General features: G+C 38.6%; 1 protein-coding gene across 4 annotated transcripts in view; it reads right to left on the bottom strand.

The window, feature by feature from the left end:
* Nucleotides 1–6,491: 6,491 nt before the first annotated feature.
* RBMS1 (RNA binding motif single stranded interacting protein 1) overlaps nucleotides 6,492–24,573 on the bottom strand; it is a 148,799-nt gene continuing 130,717 nt past the window's right edge. For 3 of the 4 annotated variants that reach the window (XM_050899611.1, XM_050899613.1, XM_050899614.1), the window contains exons 7-14: nucleotides 20,511–20,626; nucleotides 19,599–19,648; nucleotides 19,414–19,507; nucleotides 16,192–16,242; nucleotides 13,935–14,045; nucleotides 13,183–13,263; nucleotides 11,858–11,942; nucleotides 6,492–8,992 (exon numbers count right to left, since the gene is read on the bottom strand). In XM_050899611.1, the coding sequence (XP_050755568.1) occupies nucleotides 11,865–11,942; nucleotides 13,183–13,263; nucleotides 13,935–14,045; nucleotides 16,192–16,242; nucleotides 19,414–19,507; nucleotides 19,599–19,648; nucleotides 20,511–20,626 (581 nt within the window). In that variant the 3' untranslated portion in view covers nucleotides 6,492–8,992; nucleotides 11,858–11,864. The remainder of the gene's footprint in view (nucleotides 8,993–11,857; nucleotides 11,943–13,182; nucleotides 13,264–13,934; nucleotides 14,046–16,191; nucleotides 16,243–19,413; nucleotides 19,508–19,598; nucleotides 19,649–20,510; nucleotides 20,627–24,573) is intronic. The other variant, XM_050899612.1, reaches the window with a different exon arrangement.

The following is a 24,573-nucleotide window of genomic DNA, read 5'->3' as shown; positions in this document are numbered from 1 at the left end:
TTTGAAGAGTGACAAAATCCCCGGCAGAGATTAACAAATGCTTCTTGTAGTCCACATCTAAGAGCAAGACGGTGTAGGTCAGAGTTGCTGGCCTTGCCTGGGGCATTGATGATGCAGTATAAGGCTGAGCGTCCAGCAGAACCAGAGGTGAACACAACTGGCTGAAAAGCGTAGGCAAGCCAATTCCCCTTGACCAAAAGCAATGCTACAAAAAGCTTCTGAGACTTGAAGCATTAACATCCTCTGTGGGTTCTGGTTAATTTACTCATTAGATTCAAGCTGTACTACAGATAGGGACGAGGCAGCAAAAATAACTTTCTGTTGTCCCCTCTTCCCATGTTCCCCATCTGTATTAGTAATCTGGATAGATACATAAGAAGTCATCTTTAATGACCGCTGAAAGGTCTTCTTGAATGAACTTTGCAAAAATGAGCAGCCTTTTCTGTGTCACCTGAAATACCTTGCACAGTTTTTTGTAGTATAGATTTTTCATTTAGCCCCCAAGATACCAATTTATTTTCAGAGCTTTATTTACTTCCTGAAAAGGTATTTGCTTCTTTTACACTGTGTTTTGAATGAATATATTTTTAATTGTCTTGGCTCTTACAAAGATACAGTAACAATAAAAAGAATGCTCCGAAGAGTATATGCAAATAGACTGGCTTTGAGTTAATGGGAAAAAGGTTTCTTGGTCTGGTCTGGGTTGAATCTTTGCAGTCTGCTTGACTTCTCCAGAATTCCCTTGCTGTTTGGCTCCTCTTGTGTTCGTCTGTCACATACAAGCTACTTGTCGATTCTCCCTGACCCTGCCTGGAGCACTTGTTTTTTCGGCGATGTTGTGGTTTTGATTAGATTAATTTTTTTTCTTTTTTTTTCCTTGCCTGCTGTGAAGGCACCCTTACGCATTTCATTAACCAAAAGAAAATTACGGCTTTTTTTCCTCTGATAAAGACAACCCTATTGCTGTCTTAATGATGAGTAAAAACACATTATTAGAAATGTGAGCACTTGCATTGTATTGTGCAAAGGCAGGATGAGGTTTTGCTTTTAATAATAGGTAACTATAAATGCACCATAATTACATACTATGAATGGGAGTTCACCTTTTTTGATTATTTCAGCTTATAACGAAGATGCCCTCTGGTGGCTGCAAGATAAGATGTTATTTAAGCTCTTCGGTAAGAACAGCAGCCGTGGGACAGCTGGGGTGCGAGGGTCTCCCCAGTCTGCCCCCCCCCGACTGCCCTAGCAGCCAAAGGCAGCTGCAGTGGGGAGAGCCTGAGCCCAGGCCAGCACAGAGTGCCCCTCCGAGCCCAGGGCTCGCTCTGCACCGCTCACTCACCTCACTCACCTGCGTGAGTCCGGTTAAAAAAGGACGGGTCCCAACAGTTGCTCAAGGGTTTGCTGATGAGCACAGCGTTGCTTAGGAAATCAATTGCAGCCTTGAAATGGGGCAGCACCGCGCGTTGCAGGGCTGATCAGATGATCACCATCTGGAATAGATGAGCTGTGCATACGCTTACTGTAATACACGCAATGGTATGGTTTGTCCTGAATTGTTTTCCCAGAGATGACTGGCTAGTTTCGTCTGCAAAATATTTTCAGGAGAGGAATTCCTGGAACTGCTTAATTCTTTTTTTTTTTAATAACTGAAATCTGGATTTTCAACACTTCAGTACAAAATTCACCCTAGAATGGAGGGTAAAGCTTTGCTGTTTCTAGAGACACCACAGTGAGGATGGAGCTAGACCAGTCTCTTAAATACAAATATAGGGTACTAAGAAACAACTTAAAAACGAAGGGTTCCCACTCTCGTACACAACTTTACTTCCCTACTGCTGTCTTTGTTCAGTAACTTCTGTGGTTCAAGAGCTCATGGCACAGTGAGTACACAAGTGGCAATGGGCTTTTTACTATGTGAAGCCTGTGACTTACTGATGAGCTGCCTCCTTCCCACTCACGTATGAACCCTCTGCCTACCGCCAGCTGGAACTTGTTGAACTATGGAAAGTGAGCAGAGCAGGGCTGAAGGAGGTCATGAACTTACGATACACGCAGCTGGTAACTTCTGGAGCATTTTATTCTACCTAGCTACACTGGCCTCTCTTAAAGCTGTTTGAAACCTAGTTTTCATCGTGTTCTGGCAAAGACAGCAACACTTGGAGCTCTTTGAATGCCCACTCCTCCAACTGCACTTGAATGATGTTTTTTTGACACGAGGAAGACCTGGAGTATGTCACCCTCTCGCTGCAGACCCCGCCGTACGCCTCCCTCCCCTCTCCCAGGGCTGTAGCTGCCTGTGCACAAAGGCCCAGCTCTGATCCGTCCCAGCTGTGTAACCTTGTAACCCAGCTGTGAAAAACAGCTGTGAGAAAGTCTGTGGAGAAATGAGAAAAGTAAAATTACAGACAGGTAGAGCTGTTGGACCAGGGTTGCCAGTAGCTCAAGGATTCAGGAGGGAAAGCAGCAACATGGAAAGGAATAAAATCTGAAGGAAGAAAAGAGCGAGGCTAGCTGGGAAGCATCAGGTCGGTTTGTAGGGGTAAGCCATCAGTGCCAGGGGCACTGACAGAGCTTGGCAGAAGATGGAAACGCAGCAACGCTGAGGGTCTGCTCCGGGGAGCTGCAGGGACTGACCCTTCCCCTCCTGCCTGACGCCTGCCTGGCCAGCAAAGCCACCGTAGGTACCTTGCTCGGTGAGCGTACTTGTGCTTAGCCCAATGGCTTGCAAAATCCTACCTTTCTTTTTGGTGGGCTAGTCAGTAACTAACTGCTTTATGCTCCTAGTTATGTATATTCTGCTTACAGATTATCTTTGAGACTGCCTAAAGATACCTGAACAAACCGATACAAAAGCGAGCCTGTAACAAATACCTGTAAATATATTTTTAGATTTTTTAGATTCACTAGAAGGCAAAAAAAAATTAGCAGAGTATTTTCTCATTGGTGGAAAAGTATTTCCCATTGGGGAAAGACTGAAGCACACAAAGGAAAAATCATTTTATGTTTGTGCTTGCAAAAAGCTAAAACTATTTACCAAAACATCCTATTTACTAGTAAATTTTCTCTTGGCCTTCTTTTAAACCATTGTTTTACTCCATTACCCTTAAGTGCTTCACAGATATTGCTTAAAAACATCAGCCCCGTGTGTGAATTTCAGGTGGTGAAAATACTGTGGAAAATTCCTACTGCAGATGACTTCTTTAGGATCAGCAGAGTGTATGTGCAGAAATCATTTTCCAAATGTTTTTTCCCTTGGTAGCACTAGCATGCTAGGCTCTAAAACAATAAAGCTGCCTGAGCAGGTTGATCTGAACACCTGTAGTGTGCATGTGGGAAGTCTTTAGGGTGCTACATACCTTCATTCTTTAAGTTCTCCAAAAAATCTCTATCGCAGTGAAGCTGTTGAAAGAGATCATGTTATTCAGCTGAAGGGAGACTGATGAAACACAGCAGAATTCAGAACACCACTGATGTAAGTACTGAGTGAGGGGATACTGTTGAAAAAGGCAAGATAACTTAAACAGTTAAAGCTTGCCTGTTAACAAGCTGTCCTTTCTTCTTCGACATGGAAAAAAAAAATCCAGTAGTATTTTCCTGTGATATGATTTCTTCTTTACTACAGAAATGGCTGCACAGGTTTCTCAGATGGTAGACGCAGTTCGAGCTGTCCTGAAAAGGAAAGACTGACTCATTCCACATGCAGGCTTTTACACACTCCCTCTGGTCACTGCACTGTAAATCTTTGCTGTTCTGACATCAGCTTGGCTTTTCTTAGTAGCTGGAGAAGTTGCCAAACAGAATAGGTTTTATATATCCTAACCCCTATTCTGGATAGAATTAATGGACCAAGTCTGAAAGCCAAAAGCCTCAGATTTGTTTGGGTTAATCAATGCCAGAATTTGTTGGCTAGGGAATGATACAGATGATCTTTCACAGTTGAAAGAGTACGTCAGTGTTGCAAGTGTTTGGAAGGTAACAGCATACATGTCTTAAATGCCACCAAGTAACACATTGGCTTTCACAATAAGACACTGCTGGACAGGATAGGATTGAGAATCTTATTCCAACGCATGTGAAAGTTTGCAAATAATTTTGGAGCAGTTGATCAAAGCAAAAGGAACAAGTGCAGTGAAGTGTGCACAGGAGGAGTAGGAGTACAAACTCATATAAATATTCTGGCACATAAAATGCATTTCTCATATGATGTTTCTGCGGAAAGTGAGGTGGCACAGTTTTAGTCAATCATCAAGTTTGTCTGGTATGGTGGAGGTACCACAGCATAAATTAAAGCTAGAAGGGGAGAGCAAAACAGCACTTTTTAATTTTTTCTTTTTTTTTCCAGAGAAGAACTGACAAAGAGTACCAGGAAAGTGCTTTAGACTACTCTGACTTACTCCACAAATATTCTAGCCCAATATACGCAAACAGTCATTAGCAGGGCTCAGCTGATCAACAGTACTTTGTTACACTGCTGTTAATGCATTGCTTGCAGTTGTCTTGCACCTGCCCAGTGTAGTGAATTTAGAAAACAGAGAAAGATAAAAGATTTTGTTCAGCGCCTAAAGAAAGGCTACTTTCTAATCACTAACAACCAACAAACAATAGGGTCTGTGCATGATCTTGCACAAAACACTTGTATCAGTACAAAATCATCCTACATGAATATGATGCTTATCAGTATTTGTTTTTGTTAACAGGTAAAAAAATTTATTAACAGCATGTTTGCAAGTAGGGTTCAAAACAGGTATGCAAGAGGATGGAGTCAACGTTTGAACAAGCCAGTTGGTAATAAATATGAGTTTTATTATATATAATAAAAGTATATTACATAAAGACATTGCATTATTGCAGATTGTCTGATAGAAATGATACACACAACCTTATTATATCAGGCAAAAGGTACTAATCTGAAAGCATTCATTCATATCAAATATATTTGGAGTTACAGTAAGAGTGCTAAGTTTATCATAGGGCTAATTAGAAAAGCAAATAGATAGCAAAAAGCCTTTCCAACCCACATTATTCTGAGTCTATTACATATAGCTTTTGTGAGGTAGTATTCATACTTAATTCAAAAAGACTGCTTGTTAATCTGAGATTAATTCAGTATGGTGGTGAACAGGAATAATGTAACAAAACCCTTTAGAAGTTTTCTGTATTCATCTTCTCATCCATTGCATTTTAGACAGGCAACATACTGGGCCAGTATTTAAGTTACCACAAAATGGTAAAAATGGCATTTCTCCAGTTACAGGAGTCTAAATGTGTTTAGTAGCATACAGCATGACGGTTTTTTTCTCTTCATTAATAATGAGCCATCATTGTCGAGGATGTCTTTATTGCATAAGCTAATGTAAATCAGGTTTCCTAACTTCTAGGTGAGTCCCTTTCGCTAGCTCCACTGGAAACACATTTATTCTCAGTATCTTGCATTAGTATCGTGTGACCGAAAGCTTGGGCTGCGCACTGCCTGCAGCGTGACCCCAGCTAACCCACCCAGCAGGCTGCCTGGCCTGCCGCAGGGCTGGCAGAGCCCTTGGGATATGTCAAAACCAGGTGTATAATGTGAAGGACTGTCTCCCAAGGGGAAGAGGGTTCTCCAGGGCACCACAGCCTGCAGGGAGCGAGCCTCCACTTTACCTATTCAGCACTGGTGGCAAGGTGCAGGAGCCCACTGGATCACCCAGCCACTGCTCTGCCACTGGGTGCACCCTTGGGCGCCCAAGACTAGGTCAGAGCCCTCTCCTGCCATACGCGTCGATATAAAGCTACGTCGAGGACCATGCAATTGGTAAAGCATTTGGCTGAGGAGTCACAATAGTTTGTATCTATCTTCCTCTCTTTCTTTCCTAAGCCTTACTTTGGGCAGAGCAGTCCTCTATCTGATACACACCATCAGCGGTAGTGATCTTGCCAAAAGGATAATAAAACCAGAGATTATCTTTAAAGAAATAAAGTGCTTAAAGATTGCAGCTGGAAGGCAAACACTCGGGATCATTTTGAATTCCAGTGAAGTATCACCTCAGCTCTCCAGAACTGGGTATGCCAGCCAACGCTACTGCACTTGGGAAGACGAAAGCACTTTCAGGCAGCAGTTCAATGCTACGAACTACCAAAGTGACCCTCCACCTCCACCCTTACTTCTGGAAAACTGGCTGGCATTTACAGCTACAGCGTGCAGGCCTGGTTACATACAACTGTCCATGTGGGCTGACACAGAGGACAACAGAGTTCTTACATTCAAATCAGGTATTTCATCATATATTTTTCATACGTCTTTTCCTGTTTTGTCTGAAAGAATGAGTGACTTTGTAATGTGGTTTGAAAGAGTTAAAACTTCATTTTAACAAAAGATAGAGGAGGGAAAAACCCAGACTGTAAGGCAGAAAGCAACTCCGAGCGCTTCAAAATAAACACGAAGGTCTTACCATAACCTGTTTGGGTTTTCCCCCAATAAAGGAAGGGCTGAAGGAAAAAGACGATGCATTTTCATTTTTTTGGATCTTTTTTATTCAAAAGTTTTCAAAGAAATAAAACAGAAAAAAGCTAACAATCTAATCAAATTTACAGTTCAAAAATGTCTTTTGGCGTTTAACAACAAGTCCTAGGAAACAAAACTACAGAGTTATCTTGAACCGGACAAATAAGTTACCACTGGCAAGTTTGTGGCACTAGTAAAACAAAAATAAAAAATTAACTCTCTTGATCATATAGATATCTCTATGAAAATCTTTTTTTTTCAATCTGTACAAAAGGTCTTTCTTCATAAATTAATTTTTTATAATTTAATGGCTGTCTACTATGTGATGTTTAAGTAACTGATTATTTCTTTATGTACAGAGGTTAAATTTCCCAAATCTTACCCAGACAATGAGTATGGCACTTAGTTCAGACATTTCTGGCAGCAGCTCTTCCCTCCCTCTAACACAGCTATCATACTGCAGTTTTAATTAACGCAAAAATATCAAGTAGTGAGAGACCCAGGTTTGGAAAGTTACCAGATACAGGCAAGGTGCTGCAGGAAGTCTGGACTTTTACAAAGCAGTAATATTCCAGGGAGCATAGAACCAATAATACCACAACTTTTTAAAAAAAGAAAAAACAAAAACACATCTCTTATGACTATGTATTTCACTAGAATCTACACTTCTCAGAGCAGCAATTTACTTTTGAAACTATGAAATGTCACCGACATCTATACTCCAATACTCACACAAAATTTAAAAACTAAAAAATACTTGAAAGAAACAACTGCTTAGCCCTAGCTCCCGAGCTAGGATGATTTGGTCTGTGGAAACAGGGAGGGCCAGCAACCTGTCCCAATACAAAAGGAAATAAACTTTGAGGTAGATAACTGATCATGTACAGCTGACCAGAGAAGTACACAGTTTTGGAAGACAACTTAATTTATCATTCGATTTAAAACATATGCAATTGTAATAAAGAGCTCTAGTAGCAGTGAATTATCTAATATGTGAAGTACAAATAACTGTGTATTTATGAATCAGGAATTTCATAGTTTCAAAACTGGTTTTCTTTACACTTAACACTTGTAGTGATGATGTAAAGTGTGGCACTGCTTGGATCCAAGTCTTCCTTCATGCTTTTGTGTCCATACATCAATTAAAATTATAAAACCTAAATGCAAATGTACAAAAAAGGCACATTCTCCTAACCGCAAACTGGTCCGGCAAAAATAAAGAGTACAGAAGACGTAATGCTGAGACAAATCAGAATTATTGGTTACTGGCTCTTTGTTCTTTGGTAAAGTTACCTTTTAAAAGTGCCAAGTCTTTTTATTTTTATTTACCTACTATAGAGAGCTAGTACCCAATCAATTATGCTTCTACTTACATCTCAGCGTATGTTTGAAAACAAGTCCTTTAGCTTTTGCCATTTTGCTGTAATAGCAACTTTTCTGTTTGCTAAGTCTCAGCACAATCCTCATCCTAAAGCACTATCATTAGTATAAAGGAAGGACAAAAACATTCGGTGATATCCCCACCCCAAACTCCCTACTCTACCTATGCTAAAACTAGAACATCAAGTTAGTTTCTGAAAAAAGGCAAAAAAAGATTTTACATTGCATCATACAGCAGAGTTCCTAAATCATTCAAACTACCAGAGGGAACTATTGGCATATGGCCTTACAAACAATTTATCCTATTAAAATTTCCCCAGTCAGAAAATGTGTTTCACACAAAACATTTTTTCCCCTCTTGCATTTCACTACCTTACATATTATGTGAAAAATCATTAAAAACACTTACTACACATTAAAAAAGCCAAATTTTCAGCAATTTTTATTGACTACCTTTAAAAGCCCTATGCTGCTGTTTTACAAGGCATAATAGACCAGCTCATTTGGTCAAAGCATTCTACACCATTAGTTTGGACTACTTACTGAAACAGCTACAGCATTGAAAGATTTAAGGCAAATTGGAATTTATAGAAAAGGATAAGACACTTCACACTACGTTAAAAGAAAAACAGAAAGCTAAAAGACCAGACACTATAACTGCAACACTGCACTAAAGCAACACTCACACACTGCAAGCACAGAACATCATCTTAGATGTTTTACTATTTTAAACTTCAGAAAACCCATTTCATACAATTAAAAAAAAACCAAACAAAATAAAAATAAACCAAAACACAAATTCTGTCATGCACGTGAATAAGTCTTCGTGGTCATCTGTGCATACCCAGAAATTTGAATTTTTTTTTTTTTGCGTCATAACACTTGATAAAAATTTTTTTTTTACTAAAATAAACCTGTTCATGGGAACAGCTACTAGATGAATTTAAGGTTTTTCTTATGCACCTTATAGAACTTATAGCAAAAATAGTTTTAGTTGATTTCATTATAAATAACATTTTCAAGAACCTGTGCAAAACTGTCAATAATTCCTAAAGCACAATTGATCGGTAAAATCCATGATTGTTTCAGCCTTTGCACCCTTCTCCAGGCCGGGTCAACACTGGACATCTGTAACACAGAAAGGTCAGAGCTAGAGTGGAGTTACGATTGCACGCTTTTTTCCTAATGTAACTGTCCATAAAACTAAATCATTTCCTATTTTAGACAGCTGTGAGAAGACTAAGTGAATCTGACTATAAATGTGAGAAGTAACAGAGGTGGCACTACAGGTGCTTGGCCCTTCCCAGGATAAGGCTCTCCACCAGGATACAGCCTGTCTTGTATTTTCCCCCGCTATCTCTAATACCTATTCAGCATGCAGAGTTCCCACTGGGGAACCACGAGACTGCATTCAAAGCTATTCACTTCTTTGTTGTTTTGTTATTGTTGTCTCCTTGTAATTGACCAAAAGTGGTTGAGTGTGTGAGCTTACTCCTGTGGCACCTCCAAGGATTTTGATCTCTGGAAAAGGAACACAACTTTCTTTTGGTGCAGCCTCAGGGAGGCTATGTACAACAGCTAAGGCAGAGACAGCTACTGTGCCTCCACGATGGCTAATACTTAACAGCAATTCAGGGCTCATTAAATTTGAAGGAAGACTTCTCAATTTACTGTATTGGCTTATATTGCCATATGGGTTTAAAAAAATACCCAGCTAATAAAAAAAAGTTTAAACAATCTTTGGAATCCTCAAGGCAAGACAAAGTCTCGTATTTTAAGGCTTGTACTTTTATAGGTGCATATATAATTATAACAGGGTTTTTTTTGTCAAGTCCCATTGACTATTTTCACATAGTAGCAACTTTTTGAAAAGAAGCTATAAAGTTATTAAATGTAGCTGCCACAGGAAAGATGCTGTGTATTTGACTGACTGCATCCACTGCCGCAAATGTGCTAGTTGTCATTTACCCCTTATTTATGGCAATATGTATATTAACTTTTAATAGGACATTCCCAAAAGTGCCACATGTGCATTTAGAAAGAAGTTTCAGTTTGACAATAGTAACGAAGCCATAACGATTAAGAGACTGCAGGGTTCCCTGTATTTGGGGCAAGAAATAACTGTCAATTCCCTCCCCTTCACCTGTCTGAAAAATGACAAGTACCAACATGTTCCAGGGACAGAAATACCAAATGCCATACTCTGAGGCTGAAATCAGCTGAGTAATATTAACCTTCCCCACGTGCCCACTGCCATAGCCACTGCTGACATAGATTTCACTGGCTCTTACTGCATATAAATACAGGTAATGGTACTTCTCTGAAGAATAACATATGTGGAGGATTGGCTTACAGCAAACGCACAGAGTTGCTCACAGAGCTTGGTATTCTACACAGAGTCATCATTACAAAATGTGTCTCAGGTGGCAACACATCTCATCCTTTCAGGAGACAAAAACGCTGCTCCTCCTGCCTGGCCCCAGTCTATGGGAAAGATACTGACAGGCTGGGAGAGAGAGGCAGGACGGGGAGATGACATGCAGGATTATGCTTCGCCGTCTACCACAGATCTCTATTGGTAAGGAGGTTTTAAACGCCCACAGGGAAGACTTAAGGCAAAACAAATAATTCCTTGAAAAGCGGTTAACACCAGCCAACAGCCTTGGCATGGGAAACGTGCAGGAGCCATGATTTTAACACTAGGAGATGGAGAACGAGAAGAGTCTGTGGCTTTGCTTTCTCCCTGCCCTGGAAGCAAATCAAGGATGTGGGCTTTCTCTAGATGCCAGCATTTGGCCAGACTACAATAATAAACACAGGTCATATGTTGCGCTATGCAGACTGTGCCATCTGTTGAATGTGTGAAGTTTCCCTATTGGTTTGTTTCTATCTTTACATTCTTGAACATATAAGAAGTTATGCCAATAACGGGGATGAGAGCAGTGTTGCCAAATAGCACAGCTGACCTGCAAAATCAAAGGTAATGCCAAAACGTGTGTACTGTTAGAACTATACATTTTAGAGAAAAGATCACACAGAAATTCTTTGCACATAACTGATCATGATTTTTGAGTATCTAATAAATGCCGGGAGGGCTGTAGAAAAACCCTTCTAAGACGGCCTCTAGCACATTATGGCAGCTGAATGGAATTTTTCAATATGAGGTCTTACAAAATTTGATAAAAAAAAATTATGTAGTCAAGTAGCCTGGCTTACACAGCACTCAGAAAAAGATTAAATTCCAGAATTTTAAAACATGGAGGATGGAGAAGGGAATGGTTAGTGCAAACTATTTTCAGGATGGCAAGCTACAGAAAGCAAAAATTTTGCATGGAAGGAGTTCGGGTAAAAGCTAATGATTGGTTAGTAAAGAAAGGCCATGCAAGCAAAACCAGAGGAAACCTAGAGTAGGAAAGTAAAACTCTGGAATTAGAGCCAAAAAAGGACGTGGATTAAAAATTAATTGACAAAATTCTGGACCAAACTGCTTTTTCCTAGAATAAACGATGAGCAGGGAAGTCTTCAGGAGAAAAGGTCAGCAAGGATTTCTACCAGACCACCCCCCTGCCTGTGGTAAGTCAGTTGCAAAGCTGCTTCCAAATCTTACGTGTACCACAGAACTAGAGGATATTATACGTATAAATACAGTTCCCTTTAGCATTGTGATTCTCGTATTTTTGCACTAATTCATTGTTAGTCTTGTACACAGCATGCTGCCAAGATGAACAAATTAAAATCCAAGATAATCCAGTTATGCTATAGAGAAATTATTAAAACACTATTACTCATAATTCATTAACTCGTTTCTGGAACCTGTGCTTCCTTTCCTGGCTTCTAACTCTGGCCAAGTTCAAATTAACTTCGCTGCCTGTCCCCAGATATTATCAGTGTTATTTATATGACATAAAAAAAATTTTCAATACAGAGTACTGTAAGTTATGAAATAAAATATCTTTGAATTCACATCTTTCATGTGACAGGATGAGCCCCTACCTCACAGTTACTTATTTTGCTGATACGTATACGGAGAATGGTCACTGGACGTCTCTACTGTAACCTGTTGTTGACCACTGGCTTCCTGCAAATAAAAAGGAAGACAAGACATGAAACACAAAATCAGGCAACATTATCTGCAATCTGTATTTCCATGTGACTCATGCAATTAACAGTCTTCAAATCCGAAGTCTAACATTTCTCAAGTGGGGTATTCCAAATTTGAGGTGTTAACTTTGCATTGATTTACATTTCAGCAGAGAAATAAAATGATCATGCAAACCTTGTATTTCCTCAGCTGCTTTGATGATAATCAAAAAACCCCACAAACCTTTGACATTACAGAAATAAATACACAGAGGGAGCAAATAACTGCTAGTATATTTTCTATCTGCAAATGCAAAAGAGCATTCTGCCCCTCTCCTTTTGAGGGGCAGTGAGACGAATGAGATCTGCTTACCACATGTACAAACACTATCGCTTTGAGTACCATGGTGTGATTGGCACTAGGCAACACAAAGAATTGTAGTTGGGACTTTGCACACAGACCCCTCAGAAACCAGGGAATTAATTCAGCTGACAGTGCTCTGGTAGACAGTGCAATCAGCTAATTACCAAAAGTCCTTCTCCGACCCACATAGGCAGATGCATAAACTGAACCAAACAAGTTCTGGAGTTTCTGGACAGATGGACTTTGAAGTGAAACGTTTTTTCTTACAGGCTCTCAAAGGGACTGTCTAGCACTCATTCTGAACACAAGAGCTGCAGCATACCTTGTCTAGCTCCTCTGTTGAAGAAGTACTGACCTATGAAAGGGTGTAAGGTAAGTCAAAATAGTAGACAAACTATTGCCTACCATTTACTTATGCTCTTCAACTGGACTTGCAGAAGGGTTTATTAGGAAAAAATGGACGGTATCCTGAGATGCCAGGGTAAAATTGGGATTCTTTGTAAAAAGTTACAATCACGGTCTGTTGGCAGAGAAGTTTGCTCACAGGAAAACTAAATGAAAGATCAAAACTACAATATACCGCCTGGCTTGTTCCTATAGGAAGTTAGGCTTCACAAAACACAAAGTTCATCTGAGCTACGCTCATATGGAAGACTGCTCTAAGTACTGTACTGCTACAAGTACAGGTCATTCTTTGTTATAATACTAGTTAAGTTAGTTGAGAATGATGACACTTTATAGTTTTAATGTACACTGTATTCACAGTACATTCACAGTTACAATGTTAGGCTTTAAACAGTAGTTTTCCTAGCAAAAAAAAATCTAATACCATATTCATGTCTCTTATCTCTGGTCTTTTATAAAATATACTGACCTCAACAGGAACCGCTGCTGTCTGGACATGTGTATATTGGGGTATGTAGGCTCCTTGCATAGCTGTTGTGGCTGGCATGTACTAGAAAGACAGAGAGTCCATTAAGTTGAGTTAAAGCCCAAATAAAGAGTATTCAAAACACCTATCATGATATTGTTTAATAGATATTGACTGTTTCCCTAAAGCACTATACATGAGAGAAAGACTTTTGTGTCTGAAATCAATAGGGTTTTCAGAAAAGTGAGATACCTGTTTTGAGAAAACTCAAATTTAGACTTCAAAGACTAGGTAAAGGACTCTTCCTTCTCTGTTAATCCCAACCATCATCTTTTCTTTTTTAATTCTATCTGCTCAGAAAGAAGGGTCTTTCAATTTAGAAGCTAGTCTGCATCTGTTCTTCTGGTTTAGTTTCTGTTCCACACTTTGTATTACTTTCTGCAACTCTGATCTCCTGAAGAGTAAAAACAACTATTTTTTCTTTTTTGATACAACTCTGGAGTTACCTCCTGAATTCCTTTCACTTCCTTTGATTTATTTTTATTTACTCATTTCCAGTTCCTGGTCAACTAACAGTCTGAATAAAAACTGCTGAATATGATTTAAAAATGGAGACAGTTCTTAATATTTTATTGGATGAAAGACTACTTAAAGGATTACTTTTTTTCCACATGCAAGCTGCACATGCATACTGTGATCTACATGCAGTATTTTCTACTTATGTAAATTCTATTTTGTATTAAATTGCTACATACTGTTCCAGTACTGCCTAACGAAAGATGACTCATCTGCTGCGTCAGAGGGCTTATCATTGATGCAGGCTGTAGTGACATGGTGTGGTCCATGGAGGGAGTCAGTACAGCACCCTATTAAAACAGAGAAAGAAAGAAATGGTTGTAGCAACGCTCAGATTTTAATTACATTTTTGATTTGAGAGTCTAAGTATGGGCTGTCCTTCCGAGGGGATATACTACAAGAGCTCTCCTTAATCCCAGGCACTGACTCAGGATGCAGGTCTGGGGCATCCTGAATATTCTACTCGAGCAGATGCGTTTTGCACAGTTTGGTAATGGGATAAGAACTGCATTGACTTCCTATTGAACATGCAACTGAGGTACAATGCACTTGAGAGACCTGCTGAAAACACTTTGTAAAATATGAGTTTAACCAGATGCTACCTTTAAAGCAAAAATCTGCACACGTTACCAGGTATAGATTCACTTAGCTTAAGCTTTGGAATTTCAGGCTTTAGGAAGAAACTTTTATCTCATCTTTAGGAATGGAGGCTTTGGAGGAACTTTTGTGTTAGGAGAATTCTATCTGTCACATGCGACGTTCATACACAAGACAGCTGCCCTACTTAATGGCTGGTTTCATTAGCACACATGTTTTAGAAGAGTGGGTTAGCTATGGTGATTCTTTGTCTAAATACTAGCTACTGTGATGACCTTTCTACCACTCCTGTACCATTTTGTTAACTTCATAAAAAGTGTATGTTGAATTTTTAAACACTTGAGATTGCTAAATATGGAGGGCACACTCGTAAGGTTTTCAGAATAATCTGAAATGGAGGGTTATGAACAAATTTCATTTTACCAATCATGTTGCACAAAAACACATTTCCAAATACTTTGTATGACTTATGCTTGCAGCAGTGTGGATTAAAATTGATGGAGGTTCAAAACTAACAGAAATAATTGCAGTGTACTGAAAGCCAGTATTTTGAATCAATACCTAATCCTTCAAAAGAAAAAAGAAAAAAACGTAGAGAGTATAGTTGGAAAAACAACCACGTGATCAGTGTAGATGAAATGAGTCACAGGCACATCAAACACTAAAAGAATTTCCTGTCTGTAGACTGCAGGCTTCTCTGCAAAGCAAATGAGCAAGACAGCACCAGTCTCTGCACAGGCCAAAACTGAACTTCAGTCAGGAATTAGATCTTTATTTTCAACTGTGAAATCTCATCTTGTATACCTGTGAAACTAATACATGTTATAGCATTATAACATATCAACGTGTGTCTTTCACAGCATGATTTGCAAGATTTTTTTAATGAAAGTCTGTGTTGATAGAAAGAAAAGTTAAAAACAGTTGTATGCGTGTGCGTTTAACATCAAAAACCACAAATACAACAAGTAAGTGTGTGAGAGGGTGTTCTGGTTCAGTATCACCTTCTCTGCATGCACAAGAAGAAAACGTTCTGCCAAGAAGATTTACATTCTATAATCTGCATGGAGAGGTTAATTAAAGTCAGGACAATATCCTTTCTATATCTGGAAACAGACTTGTTTGTTAAGTACAGGAGTGCATATATTAAGCCGCCTGTTATTATTTGTAATGCTCATCTCAAGAAACCTAATAAATCTCAGATATAATGGTACTTAATTGGCAAATGACATAGACAAGAAGTAAAATATCATGGAGAGTATAGATTAGAATGCCTGACAGTCTGGTACAGATGCCACAGCCACAAGTGTAGGGAGACTAGCATTACTCATGAGCGGTGAAGCCAGAACAAGCTATGCAGGTTTTCTCAAGTGAGTGCCCATAATGTCATTTATATCACTACATCCATCTGTCTTTCACAAATTATCCAGTTTGAACTATTCTAGACCCATTCTAAAACGTTGGGTCTTCAATTCCAGCTCCTGATAGGTAAATAGTATGTAAAACATTCATATTTGCAAAGTGCTTTTCATTTAAATTAAAAAAAAAAAAAAAGAAAAGAAAAAAAGAAAAAGTTTCCTCAGGATGCTGACTTGGTAACTCTAATTGTCCTCATCACCTCGATACCCTGAAGGCAGCTTTCTTTTTTTCCTAATAAAATGAGGCCCCAATTCAGGTTACTATCTTTGTTTCTCTTTTCATTTTGATTCTAGATTTAATCATGATATAATTTTCAAAACTCTGGAAGTAACTGGGCGGGAATTGACCTATTTCCTGTTGTTTAAAGGATGTGAAACATTTATATAATCAGTGACACAACAACGGAGAAGCATAAAAACTTACTGGGTGCTGCATTATATATGGTTGAGGCTGCATCCAAGAAGGACTCTGAACCTAGAATAAAATCCGTATTTTATTTTTCATTTTAGTCATTCTTTTCCTGAATACTCCAACTGAGATATAGTAATAACTTAATAAATCATGTTAACAAGCCCCCTCCCTTATTTATTCACTTTTTAATGCAATTAGTCACTCTGTGGAGCAACACTGACTTCTATGAAAAGTGTGTTGATTGTACCTGTAAATCAGAAACAAGATTTGGAGACAATATACTACATATACCTTTCATAACAGTGTACTATGTTTTTAGTGCAGGTCTCAGAAACTTTATCAAGTACACTGAAAGGGTTCAAATAGATGCATGAGAGATTTCTTCTGTGTTGAAAAAGGAGGCACCTTCTGTCTTTGAAATTCCTTTGGGGAAAAGTAATTGGGAACTCAGAAGGTGTAGCATCATTTGCCTTCTAGTGTGATCGGCATAAAATACATTATTGGATTTTCACAAGGGAAAAAGAAACCAGGAATTCTGCTGGAATCTTGTTCCAGGAACAAGGAGAGGATTTAGAAGAATTGTTCTTCTCCAAGACATTGCAGTATGTTATTCCCAAAGCACAGGAAGAGGAGAAGGTTCTGATGAGCATTCCTGCTCTTGCAACTAGCACGTTTTCTCTCCAAAAACACTGACTACCCAAATACTTAAATTGAGGTAGGATGCCTAATTTTGCATGACAAGGTAAATTAAAAAGATTAAAAGGTAAACTAATAGGTTATATGGTTATCTTAGTTAAAAAGAGCTGGTTGCAACAGCTCTCTGAAAAAGTGTACTGCAAGAAATATTAAAGGTAAGAATGAAAATGTTTCCATCCCACCTCCTGTAGGTGTGTAGAATAAGGCAGGATTCTGACCTGCACTGCACATGCAGAACTGACTCACCACTGCTGCTGGACATTTAAAGCCCCTTAAATGCCTCTACCATCATTCCCAGAGTCCTGTGAACACGACAGGTAGACAGACAGTCTTGAAAAAAATCCAGGTGAGGTATTTTCTGCAAGATGGAAATATTTCTTCCCTCTTTTGGTACTGACTTTCAAGTCAGAGTAATATTTTTTTCTTTTTCAATCAGAAAAAGAGCAAACACGAGTTCAAAAATGGAAAACACTTGAACCCTCCCTTTCCTCAGGCAAAAGGTTAATGGTAAAAATACTGGTGCAGCCTGACTAAAGCTTTGGCTAATCTACTCATACTATGATAGTAACTGGCTTAGTACTGTCATTTGGGTATACAGGAGTTGCAGAAACAAACACTAGCCAAAACTTTATTAAGTTTGTTTACCTTTAATAAGAATAAATCTAGGAACAGGTTATACCATGCCTCAAAGAAAAAATAAATAAGCCATGCTCTTGTGATACGTCCTGTTGCGTAGATGACAGAATGCTGCAGGTTTCAGTGAGAAGGGATCAGTAATGAAGATGTGACTAACACTCAAATTGTGAAATTCTTCTGGCCAAGAACCTCCTTCCTCCCTAATACAGAATACTTCAATTTAATTTTCAATTCCTATTACTGTAGCACTTTAAGCATAATGATGTTAATAACTCCATCCACAATAATTTAAGCTCCATGCCATGTATATTGAAAAGCTGGTAACAACATTTCTGGAAACATAGTGTTGTGGTCTGCCTATCTCAATAAGCCCAGAAAAGTGATACTATATTGCTAAGAAGTATATTTTCATGCCGACTTCCAACTTTTACTTTGATTCTGAATATCTGAAAGTCTCATATTGACAAATAATATATATTTTAATAAAGAACAGCAGCTAATTCTACCGGAGTATTTTTCTGGGCAAGACCTTGCTGTAATTTTTGAGGTATTGCTGTACAAAGCAGAATGATTCAATATACTGAAAAATACAGTACTAGCACCGTCTGCTGAGAGCAAACATTGTGTTGCATAAGTCACCTCAGAAATTAATATAAAATTAATCCAGCTGCCCTTTACCCCAGAGTACACGGTTTTAACTCCTACATAACGCTTTGCTCGTGCAAGAAGGCATTAGACCACCAAACTAATATTAGACAATTCTTCCTCATTCTTCTCACCTGGAACGGGAGGGTACATGGAAATTTCTGCAAGGGAATACTGATCAAATGGCCCACAGTGCCTCTATTAGCCTTCTACATAGCCTTCTATATTCATTTTCACCCATAGTAAGCTAGAAAACTCAGCACATCTCTCTCACTAAAAAGCAAACAGCCTCTTCTCCTTCCCCTGACATACAGAGGTAAAAATTTTCCAAATTTAACTAGTTTTGGTTATTTATGACCTGAATCACTGATGTTTACTTCATCTATGTGTTAAACAGTAAAATGCCAAAATAGCTGATCATTTAGCTTAGACTGGGATAATTGGCATGTCTCAAGTAGCAATAACAGAGCATACATCTGAGACTGCCACACTAGTTGCATTAAATGCAATTTGTTTGTAAACTGAAACGTACAATGCCCTAAAATTGAGGATTCCTAAGAGATTTATATCAAAGTACAAAAACTGTTCCATATCATTTCTCAGCATGTTGAACTGTTTGTCAGTATCCCTTAGTGGGGACTCAAGATGACACCTATCAAAATTTCTTTTCAGGAAGCTTTGGACTGGGATCTAAGAACAAAAAATGTGCATGATTCATGTTTTAATTTATTGTTGAAAATAAAGTAACTGTTAGTTTAGAAACACAGTTCTAGACTATTAAATGCTTTACTCCTAATATAAAACCACTGAATTTGAATGCTAATGTAATTTGAACTCTGAACTCTTTTTCAAATTTCCTTCTCTAACGTCAAGCAAGTTTCTGTACCCTTCTTTGTACAACTACGTTACACATTATTGTTGGGCTTCCCCCCCCCCCCCCAAAACAACCTGGAGAAAAATTCAAAAAGCATGGAGAAAAATCATATGTGAAATGCAGAAGTGGCTACAAATGCCTTAGCCATCAGCACAAGTTAGAGACTTTGTTTTGCAAAACACCATGTATCTCATTAAATTGCTGTGCTTCCTGAAACAAACACTCTTAGTTTTTAAGGCCGTCATTTTGATGCTGTACAGCATGAAGAAGCCACTTCATTAAAATGAAGCATTATTGGAGAATTCATAAAACCAGATGTAGCAATTGATAAATAAACATAAACTCTGATGAACCATTTCAGCTACTAAGTTCTAAATACAAACCTGGTATGTGGAAACCGGAGAAGCAATATATGGCGTAATAGATGTCTGAGTGATCATTCTGTTTGCTGTAATACTGTAGGGTGATGGATAAAATCTAGAAAATGCAGAAATATTTATTAAATGCCAGTTCTGTGCATCCTTCATAATGCAAACATTTTTTTTTTCTTAGTGTGCCATTAACATACCCATTTTGTAAAGCAGCTGTGGTTGGATCATACGTGAGTGTCATTCCAGCCTTTAAAAAAAAAAAAAAAAGTGGAAAGAAAGAGTTGACAAAATTCATTTTGATTGTAAATTATTTCTCTTACTCCTTCTTTAGTTGTATTATGTTTAACTGAAAATTTGTATTGAAATAGTTTATTACTGTCAATTAACCTTTCCCTCGCTCATAGAAGTAATTATACAGTGAAGAGAGTCAGCAATATTGGCTATGAATACAAGTTTCCAAGTTCCCAGCCTGAGGAACAAAATGTAATCTATGAAATACCTGGCTAAGAGAACATGTGTGTGTTGGAGAGGCAGAGCATGAAGATGATTATGTTAGGGTGTTGCCCACAATATATTAACTGTAAGAATGAATGGAGAGTGCTGTTTTTCAGAAGACACATTTGAATTTTCTTGTCTCACATAAATGAGATGTCTAGGCTTGCTAACCACAGTAAGCCTATGAAACTATTATCTTGAACATTAAAGATTAGAACAGCTGTGACTAAAAAAAATTAATGCTGCACTGCATTGGTATACTATTTTAATCTTATGAAAGCGATGTGCATTTCAGTGCTGCATAAATCAAAGGGTTATTTACTACATGTAAATAAAGTTACGTTTCAGGTAGTTTTATAATACGAGAAATATCTCAGGCATATTCCTGACCAAGTTGAAGATTTTATTGTTCACTTTAATGAAGTTCACATTTTGCCTTTTTTCCTCTTCAGAAAGATACAGTTAAGTATTTTATAGAGTTGCAAACTGTCAGGTAAGAGTTGCTTGTGCATTTTTAATATGCCAAAGAGCCAAGCCAAGAAGTCTCAATGCCTATCATTTTCATAAGTATTCATTATTGTACACCCACACTAAAGCTTGAAGGGAGGACTTACAAGTCTCACCTCGCCTTCTCTGTGCCATGCTCTTCCGTTCTGTATATATTTATTCTGATTCTGTCTCTTTTTCTGTCCTCCATCGGCAAACTTGCACAATAAAGGTTCTGCAGGAACTGAGATGAAAGAAGGAATAGTAGTTAAAGTAGCATTCATACACAGGTGTTCAGCACTCCAAATGAGGTATGGTTTTTAAGTTATATTCCCAACATGACAGTTAAATAACACAGACTCATACTACAGCATCCATGACTGTTCTGCTTAGCACAAAGATATCTGCCACACACAAAGAGAGCATCTTGAACACCTTGTATCTTTGATTTTAAACTACTGCTCTAAAACCTGTTGGGAAGAAACATGGTCCGTATATTCTGAGTATGTGTCTGTTGGTCTGGCGATGAATCAGAACTGCCATCTGAATTCTGAGCTTTGCCTCTTAGGAGGTACATCTAAGGAGGGTGGAGAATAAATCTGGCCAAAGGCCTTTAATATATTCCCCCCACCCCTTGGAGGTTTCAGTAACGTCCCAAAACTTAAACTGCTCTGCTCATCCAGAATAGCCAGAAGAGCTGGCACAGTACCTCCGCTTACTCTAACCGGCAGGGTGGAGTGGGTACCTTTATCTCCTGCCACCTTGCACCGAAAAAAAAGCCACAACTGTCCATTCCCTTTTTATCTCTGCTCTATAAACAGCACACAATGCAACCAGAAATTCTTCAAGATTTTTCTTTTATCTTGTTTTTTGCATACTGTCATGAAATGGTATTGCTATACTTTTTTTTTTTGGCATAACATAATCCTGACCGTGACTTCAATTTTTAATGTCAAAATTGAAGCAATGAAAAAGAAATGTTTGCATAGTATTCTTTCCCTGTTACGAGCTTAAACTGCAATAGTTTCTGAGTACCTATGGCTGCAGCACAGCTCTGCTACATCACACCACACCCTCCCTAATCACAGGGTGGAAGCACTCTTAGGACTTGGATGTGAACACTTCTCTGCCAATAATTCTTGACACATGAGCTGTCTAAGCTTTACCATGACACTCCTCCAGTCATTCTCTGTTTGGAAACACCTTCATCAGACATGGCTGGATCTGAAAACATGCAAGTTTCCAAATGCAGAGTAAACACATGGGGTGGGAGGGCCACCCGCAAAAAACCAACCCCAAGAAAAATTTTAGCGTATCTGTATCATGCAACAAAATCTATTAGTTTAACCATGGCCAGTGCTGATGTGCTTTTCACTCTGTCTGCATTTACAAAAGATGATTGGTATTGAAAACCTCAGAGACTTATAACCTGGCAAAGAGCTTGACTTTTAAAACTTTGGCACAAAACTAGCACTAACAGCCAAGTCATCCCTGGCTTTGGATGGCATACCTAAAACACTAGCTCTGGTTCTACTGGGAAAATATCCACTTCCCGCATGATACATCTTTTGACAGCCTTCTCTAAAAAAGATGGATGGACTGGGAGACAGAACTGGTATGTGGTTCTCTGTCTCATCTCCAACATTGACCACACATCCATCAGACTTGTACCTCTCCTACCCATGCGCTGTTATTCAGCAATCAAATAACTTTAATATCAGAGAGTCAGACTTTAGTACTAAACATCACAACTGAATTAATTTAAAATGTGTTATCTTACAGAGCATGGTAATTAAAATCCTATAATCGTAAAATAAACCAGGGAAAGGTTAGGCTAATGACACTGGGAAAAGTACTGGAGACCTATGGACAGTGGAGTAAATGCACAAGGAAATAACAGAAACCCTAAAGTAGGAGACAGAAACTGGAGAACATTGTCTTCAAAATCTTGCATTTCTGAGGGAATTTTTGGCATTCCTAGAATTGAGTTTTGCTTTGGGGTCTTCTATCATGAGAAGCAACTTCTATCTTGGCATATTTGGGGCAAAAAGGAACTATATCAATATCCTGATGGATAATTTGATGTCACTTTATAAAAGCTAGATCCCAATAACCTTGGTCATATCACGCAGCATTTTAATCCACATACTATTCTGTTGAAATAAGAGGAGTTAATCTCAGATGATGTTAGTCAATATGGGTAAAATTGTCAGGTTCTGCTCTGCAATTATTTTGATGCTGGTTTTATACAGTGAGGGGAAAAAAAGGAAATCCATCAGAAAGGGAGAGCTGAGATCCAAACACTGAAGTTAACTGCCTTAAATGAAAAAAGCTCTTCCCCAAGTTCAGTATCTCTGGCTACTTATAAATTACTTCAAACCATCTAGTATTGTGGGAAGCATGTGTGACTTCCAAAATGCACACTATAAATTTTTGGATGAAGTCAAAAGAAGCTGGCATGAGAATGGCTTATAAAGACATCAGAGAATACCTAAAGGTTTCTAGCCCGGAGATTCTGTATTATAGCACTCACAGGCAGTAAATACTTTATTTAAAGCTGCATTATGCTTTCATTAAAAATCCCCATAGTGAATTGTACAAAACTTTTCTGAAAGCGTTATTTGTGCTTACATTTCCCATCATTGCCTCAAGATAAAGATTTTTTTTTTTTAAAAAGTCAGAGTAAACCTGTCCAACTGTTTGAATAAAATGTTCATAAAAATCTGTTTTAAGAACAAATATGATTTTTTTTTTTTCAGTAGATAACTGAAAACAGCTAAATTTTAAAAGCTGAAACATCTTCTGCGGTGCATTGGAAACACTCTTCTGACAAATTTAAAGAGGAAGAAAAAATGGAACAAGAATTATCCACATGTATTGGATTTCGCATATGTAATATCCAAAACCTGCAGCAATGAAAAAAAAAAAAATTTAGAAAGGCATTAATTTGTGATTTGCCAGAAGGTGGTGCTCCATCTTACTGAACGCAAATCTGGTCATGGGAACCCTTGTTTTTCGGACCTTCCAGCTTCTCTTGCTCCTCACTGTGTCCATAAATTAAGCCAAATGCTGTGAAATCTCCAAGTCATGTTAAAAAAACCCAAAGCAGACCATCTATTTAATACCACCAACTGCTGTGAGAAGGCTCTATAGCATTTGCCTTCCCTGATTCCAGTTCAAGATCTGAACGCTGATAGTGGGGACTGCTGCAACTGAAAGCCTAACTGCAATTTTTGGCTGCTCTTCCATACGTGTGACCTGAGTACTACTGCGTTCATTGCTTCAAGAACACAATGACTGATGGTCATCAGAGGGAGGGTCTCGAGAAGGAGATAAACCTTCATGGGAGCCAAGTATGATCTATTGATTCCCCTCCCACCAAAGAATGAACATAGCCCTTTCTCTCTTCAAAATTAAATCTGAAATTTTTTCTTCAGCTTGCCTTTCCTCATATTTTTCACAAATACGCAAGATATTCTCTCTCTTGCACATACAAACATGTATATAATGCATACATACATAAACAAAAAACTCTAAGAAGCCCTACAGACCAGTCAAGCGATCTTTTTTGTGGTCCAGGAAGGAAGGAAGGGTCATTTTTATTGTTTAATTGTTGGGCAGTGTGCAGGCCCAGTGATGAAGGGGATCATGAATCATTCAGTGACTTGTCTGTATGTGCAAGACAGAGGGGCATAATATAAATATTTGGAGTTGCATTCACAGCTAAGAGATACCTGATGTAAAAGGCTACGACTTACAGTGGACTTACGCTTCTGCAGCTAAGACACCACGTTTAAAATGCCCACTCTACTGACACTTAATGAAAACCAACAGACACTCTCAATGATTTGTAGATGTCTGCTGAGCTGCTGCTATGGAGGCGTTCTGTAACCGTGAGCTTTCCTGTGCTTTAACAGCAGGTCAATGCTTTAAAACCTGGCTGTGGAAAGTGCTGACCATCTCCTCCTGCCCTGAATCACCCTCCTCTAGGGCTCATGTTTTTACAGAAGAAAGATGTGAATGCAATATTAGTCCAGAGAGTAAATACTTCCTTGTCGTACACACATTGTGCACATGTGTACATTAGAATTCAGTCTTTCTTTGTTCGGTGTCTAACCAAATATGTACCAGGTGATACTATAAATGGAAGAACAAAATTAATGTTCTTATGTTGGACTTTGTGTTTACACC

The sequence above is a fragment of the Gymnogyps californianus genome, chromosome 7 (assembly GCF_018139145.2).
Source record: "Gymnogyps californianus isolate 813 chromosome 7, ASM1813914v2, whole genome shotgun sequence".
Taxonomy (NCBI): Eukaryota; Metazoa; Chordata; class Aves; order Accipitriformes; family Cathartidae; genus Gymnogyps; species Gymnogyps californianus.
The sequence above is the reverse complement of the archived record's forward strand: the minus strand, read 5'-3'. Positions and strand labels throughout refer to the sequence as shown.